This window comes from Lytechinus variegatus, chromosome 2, assembly GCF_018143015.1.
Source record: "Lytechinus variegatus isolate NC3 chromosome 2, Lvar_3.0, whole genome shotgun sequence".
NCBI classification, from domain to species: Eukaryota; Metazoa; Echinodermata; class Echinoidea; order Temnopleuroida; family Toxopneustidae; genus Lytechinus; species Lytechinus variegatus.
Genome location: NC_054741.1, coordinates 49731385 through 49738319, shown reverse-complemented (window position 1 = coordinate 49738319; position 6935 = coordinate 49731385). Strand labels below are relative to the sequence as shown.

Sequence of the window (6935 nt, the reverse complement as noted above, 5' to 3'; positions counted from 1 at the left end):
TGAGGTGTATAATCGGTCAATCAAAATGTTCAGAAACGTGAGACGGTTACTATCTCATTTCTCAAGCTTTTCACATTGCGATAAGATCGTGAACAAGCCAAATTTACTGCCAGTCACTATCTCCAGTAGAATGGCTGCTTCAGCAACGACAACAGATGATCAGTCTGAGAATGATTTAAGGAGTGTTCTCGTCAGCACCGTTCTCGATTTGGAGACTTTGGACCCATATCTGTTCAGGTGATTTTGCAGGTCCCATATAATGTAATCGTTGTTAGCATTTTCTGTTTATGACTGTCTCAGTTGAAATTTGAATGGAACAGCTACAAGTTCAACCAAGTACAGGTTACGTCAAACTCCATCTATTGTTAGGTTAACATAATATAACCTATGTCTCCAAATATACCGTATTTATAGCCAGCTTCACCAGCAAACGTTGGCCTTTTTTATTGTGAAATGTACGGTAATTTGTTCACTAAATTCAAAATCAAAATTGGATTTGTTTTTGAATTGTAGTGTGGATTATTTATGCCAGTCACTGCTGCAATGATAATGATATTAATGATTGGATTGATGATGATTATTCATGATGATGATGATGGCAGATGATGATTGAGGAGGAGGAGGAGGAGGATGATGATTGATGATGATGATGATTATGATGATGGCAGATGATGGTTGAGGATGATGATGAATTGATGAAGGAGAAGAGGATGAGACCTAATAATGATGATGATGATGATGATGAAAGTTTAGTTTTCTTAGAAATGATAAGTTGTATAATTTTTAAGACGGAATTAATTAATAGTTTCTACCATGTTAATATTTGTTTTTAATTGAAAGGTCAATAACTGTTCACAGATCTTTTTAATGTCTGATGTGAAGCTTGATAACAGTTATTCCTCAAATACAATACCATTGTAATTGGAATAAACTTGATAATCACTTTATCCAGAGCTTTAAATGGGATGCAATGGATTAAGCGAGTTAAGAGATCAAAATCACTCAGATTATAGTATTCTTTGGTTTCAATATTTTCTTTTCACTGTATTGAAATTCTTTGTGACCATGATATATTTTAACACTAAAGTATTTAAAAAAATGAAAATGAATTTCTTAAAATAGAGCCAAAAACATGTGGCATGCATATGGACCAGGGAAGAGACTATTTGGTGGTCAGATCATTGGTCAAGCGATGGTAGCTGCTGGGAGGACAGTGAACCCTGAACTATCTATTCATTCACTTCATTCTTATTTCATCAAAGCAGGTAATTACTGTACAATGACAACAAATTTATATTGTGTTTTTTCTCACTCTAAACAGGGTTGAGAGCTTAAGATAGAAATAAGATTTTAAACATTATTGGAAAAGTATGGTCAGTTCCCCCATGTCTGCACGGTCTCCCAAGTCTGCGCACCCGCGTATCTGTGTGATTCTAGTAAAAGAAGATATGCAACAAGCACAAACTTTACACATGCAATGCATAGACAGGTATTCTTAAACAAATCCGACTCAAAATGGTGGAAAAATAATTAATTCAGGGCAATTCATGTGACAGCCTCAAAATGCAGCCTTTGTCATCAAAATCCCTGAATCGTGTGCAAAGTGAATGGGTGCGCAGATATGGGGTACCATTTTCTTTTCAATCTGAAAGTGACTGCCCGTGGTTTTTTCCAAGAAAGTCATATATTTCTTTCAAATTTTCATGAGATATTTGGCACACTAACTCATTATGATGTAAGGAACATTATCAACTGAAAGATTTTGTGAAATAAGAAGAAATTCGTGTTAAATCTTAACTCAAATTGATAGGTGCGCAGACTTGGGGCCCATCATCATAAATGTTGTGACAGCACCATCAACCGAAGCCTTTCGTCTGCAACTGACTAAAGGCAACAACAGCTAGATCCATACCTGTTGTTACTTGCACCATGTATATATTTGGCTCATGCACTTTACCCTTATGACACACTTCACCGAGTTCTGCAAGATTCTTCAGGATTGAAGGAAGCAGACTACACAGAAGAAGAAGAAGAAAAATCTAAGCAATCATTACAAAAAAATCTTGTTGCAGTATTGGCTATTCAGTTAATTTGTATATTTCTATATCTATCAATTACCATGATTTCAGTTATATAGTGTTAACCTATAACATCTAGAGCAGTTTGTTCAAAATGTAATTTCATTCCTGATTGGAGTGGGTGAATCAAGAAAGCTACCAACAAGAATTGATGAAATATTAATTGGTTTAACCCGAGTGTCCATCTCATTCTTTGTGACTTCTCCAATATTATACTCATCAAAGAAGGCCTATAATATATTATGAAAAATCTATTAAAACTAAATTAATTGATTATCATCTGTTCATAAGTAGACCTACAATGTAGTGATGATTTGATAATTTAATTGAGTCAAGGCTGGGAGTATTATGAGGCCAACTAGGTAAAACTTTTCCTCCACAGACTTTGTACACCTCACTTGCCACCTGGCTAAGGCTACAACTGGTTAGATTTGGCCTGGAGGCTGACTTTGAGTCTATCCCTGGTAATTTTTAATAAATATGAAAAACGTCTTATAGTAACTGCGGGTCTCTGAAGAAATTAGAAAATTCTGTCATCTAAAGGTTAGGCCATCTTGATTTTTTTTCTTGTAATATCTCAGGAGACTCAACCTTACCCGTTCTTTATCGGGTGGAGAACCAGCGTGATGGACACAGCTTCTGCACACGCTCAGTTGAAGCCATTCAGAACGGCCGAATCATTCTCACAATGATGGCATCTTATCACAGGTTTGAGGATTCTCCGTTTCATCATCAGTACACCATGCCTGATGTACCCGATCCTGATACCATGACAACAGATATTGAGGAACTCAAGCAGTTTGTACAGTAAGTTTTTCTGTAGTTAAGATCCTTCACTCTTTTGAACACTCTATGCGCATACACATAGTTTCATTCTGGAGAGCTAATGGTAAATAGTTACTGGATTAGAGGACAAGTTGTCCAAATCCCCCTCTTTGACGAGCTTCAAATGATCATCAAAAAAGAAATTTAAAAAAAGAAGGGAAGAGAGAAGATGCCCCCCATCCCATCCTCCAATTATTTATTAATTAAATATTTTTCTGTTTGTTATTGAATCATGAAGGTCTTAAGGTTCATGAAGAAGTTAATGACAACCATGAAAACACAATTTTTCAAATTAAAATTAATGTTTCTATGATGATGAAGTTAAGTACATTTCAAATTGAATTAATTAGCACTTTTATGCTTTCATCATGCAATATTTCTATTGAGTATTTATCACATGATTGTCACATGCTATTCACTGCATCTAAAGACTCTCAACTACCATTCTTCTGACATATATAAAATGAAAATTATGCCTAATGCATGTAATATATTACACAAAAGAAAACACATTCAAGCCTGCCTGCCCTGAAATATCTTCAAAGATTGTAATGATTTGAATGTAAATGATTATCAGCCTTTTAATAATCTGCTACAACATATACAAATTTTCCATTGTTTTTTTTTTAATAGGAATCCAGATATTCCTGAGAGGCTGCGTAAATGGGCTCAGAAACAGCTTGCTCAAGAAATCACATTCGAAACCAAGCGAGTAGACAGAGAAAACTTCTTTAGCATGTCCTTTGATCAACCTACTGAACCCAAACTCTTGATTTGGGTTAAAGTTAAAGGAAACATAGGAGAAAATACAGGTAGGTAGCACTTTTAGATGCCTATGGACATCATATTCACTATAGTTTTGTTAAAAGTTTTACATATGATTACAATTTATTAAGAAAACATCTAGGATGACAAAATAATAAGCAATTCAATTTGAATTGATCTATAATGCAAGTAGAATTTCAAATCAATCTATTGTTGTATTATATTAGTAGGCATATTTTGAGCATTCCTAAACTTATTGACTCACATCCATTTAGAAATTCAATTGGTCTGGCAAATCAGGAAGAATGAAGACTGCTAGAAGTGAAAATATCACATTAAAAAGTAAAAATTGTTATTTTTCGATGTGTTATTTTGTGGATTATGGTGCAAACGTTTGACATTCAGTTTATAACTCGTCTGAATCTTATCACCTTATTGACAATTCATTGGGATCTTTTTTTGCTTCCATTATGCACTTAAGAGATTTTGCTTCAACATTTTGACAATCATATATTGTGACTTGCCATTGTGCAGGTGAAGGTGGTATGGATCTTCAGCATTGTTGCTTAGCCTACATCTCAGACCTGTTTCTTGCCGGTATGACGTATCTTCCCAACCGAGATAAACCCCTTGGTATGATGTGTTCATTGGATCATTCTATATGGTTTCATGCTCCTTGCCGGATCGACGAATGGATGCTATATGAATGTGAAAGCCCTCAATCGGGTAAGTGGACTAGTGTCTTGAACCTTTTTTCTTTTATGTCCATTCCTAGAATCAGACTAATGGATGCTTTATGAATGTAAAAGCCCTCAGTTGGGTAAGTCCAAGAGGGTCCTGATGCACAAACCTTAGCGATTGATATGATGATTGATTGTATGGATGCCATTCATGGTTGAATGTGCATTATGGTCACTGCATGCTTTTTGTTCTATGATCATTGCTAAGATTTGTGTCCTGGATTTGGAAATCTAATCTTGTTTCCTCATTCTAAAAAAAAATCAGGGTCCCGTCTTACAAAGAGTTGTGATTGATTCATTCAACCGCAACTATAGAAAGCCAGCAACATAAACCAGGGTTGGGCTCAATTACTTTCTTCAATTACTATTATAATTACATTATTGAAGAAATGTTCAATTACAATTACTTTGCAATTAAATTACATTTTTTTCAATTACAATTACCAATTACTTTTGTCAGTTACAATTACAATTTTAATTACTTTCTATATAAGAAATGAAATAAATTTGTATTCTGTATGTACTAACACCACCTATTTCCACATAATTCTAAGTTACAAAGAAACTAAAGATGAAGGTTAATGTTAAAGAGCACAGATTCTGCCTATTACACTCTGATACGGCTTTTGAAATGAGAAAGGTCAGGAAATTAAGTAAGTTTGTTGTAAAGTAATTGAATGTAATTTAAATTAATTGAAGTCAATTACATTTTATTAAAGTTACAATACAATTACTTTTCCTTTCATAATTTCAAATACAATCACAATTACTCAAAAAATTGTAATTAATTACGTAATTGATCAATTACCTTGTAATTGATCAAATACTTCGTAATTGAGCCCAACCCTGACGTCAACATCTAAAATGCATTTTTGTCCAAAATATTTTCTAGATATGATGACTATTCATACATTCATCTTTTTTGAAAATTCAGCATGCTTCTATTTGCTTAGAAAAGACATAATGCAAATTTCCTTTAGAAAAAAATGACATGGATGAATTTCCATACAGTTGAGGTTGATTGGACCAATCATAACTCTTTGTAAGAGGGGGGGTGGGGGGGGGGGGGGCGGGCTCAGATTATCCAATCTTGACATCTTGATCCAGCTGTTGTAAGTTACAAGCTATGGGGGGAGATGTCTTGTGCCTATTCCATTGAGTTCATACATCCAATCTGATTTTTTATCATCCTTAACCCATATCATCCAACCTGAAGAATAACTAAGGACCATGTCACTAATTATTCATTTTTGAACGGTGAATAAACAACTGATTTTTTTTACTGAGCACTGAGCAGGCTATTTAGTAATCAAGAAACAAGCTTTAAAAAGATGAAGGAATATCTGAGCCACCTAAATGTTAAATTTACAAACATGTTGCAAGCAATGAGATGATGAAATGCCAGGTTGAAAGGTGTTAAGTGTCATAAGACATTACTGAAAGAAAGTGACATAAGCAGGGTAGGAAATTATTTTTAATTTTCTAGGGGCTATCAGGTATCTTTTTTTTCCACATTAGGTTGATTGCAGAATTTCAGGGGCTATTCTTTCATTTTAAGGGCTACTTTTTATGGTCAATAAGCAAATGTACTGTAAATGCAAATATTATTCCACAGTTAGAATATTGATTTTCTAATTGATCTTGAATTGTTTTGTGACAGATCGGCGGGGGGGGGAGGCTCTAGAATTAAATGGTCGCACCAAAGCATGTATTTTGAGGGCTATTTGGGCTGTTATGAGGGTGACATTGCCCGTTGCCCCTTGTATTTCCTACGTTGGACACAAGACTATTAATGTATATCTTTCACTTTACCCTCATTGTATGTGTCTCAAGACCACAAAGTATTCACAAATAAAGGTCTGAAATTAGTAAACCTTCTTGGAGGCACTGCTTTTTAAAGTATATATTAAAGCAGCATACTTTGTCTTTGACAGTGCGAACCCTTGTCTGATTGCTTTGTAATAGGTCATGGTCGTGGGATGACTTTAGGTCGATTCTGGAGGCGTGACGGTGTCCTTGCAGTGACGGTGGCCCAAGAAGCTCTTCTGAGACCAAAGCTATGATGAATATGATCATTCTTGCCTCCAAACTTCTCAAAGGGGAAAACTCACTGTCGCAAAAACCAATCCATATAGCGATTCAATCACAGCCAATCTGTATCCACAACACTATCATTTTTTTTTTGATAAACTTTGAATCAAAGACAATTCTGCTATTGATTGTGTGACTCTTGTGTCATCATGCCATTGTATTACTGTATTCGATTATTTCTTATATTTGCATGCGACATCTGTATAGAAAGATCTCACATATTGATATCACATACTCAGTAAGATGAGTGATATACAGTAGAGGCCAGAAGTTTACATATACCCTGGAAATTCAGAGAAAAGTTGATACTTGCCAAACATCAAATTTACTGTATCTTATAAAATGTTTGTGCTATCATGATGAATTTGAAATCAAACAAATGAGTATGTCTGCATCTTTATCACATTGCTTTGTCATCAGGAGCTGAAAAATATTT

General features: G+C 34.8%; 1 protein-coding gene across 1 annotated transcript; it reads left to right on the top strand.

The window, feature by feature from the left end:
• Positions 1–18: 18 nt before the first annotated feature.
• Positions 19–6516, top strand: LOC121408265 (acyl-coenzyme A thioesterase 8-like). Its single transcript, XM_041599669.1, has 6 exons — positions 19–237; positions 1123–1265; positions 2660–2885; positions 3537–3715; positions 4203–4394; positions 6374–6516. Exons 1-6 carry the CDS (start codon positions 26–28, stop codon positions 6469–6471), a joined length of 1050 nt encoding a protein of 349 aa, XP_041455603.1. The 5' UTR covers positions 19–25; the 3' UTR covers positions 6472–6516.
• Positions 6517–6935: the final 419 nt, after the last annotated feature.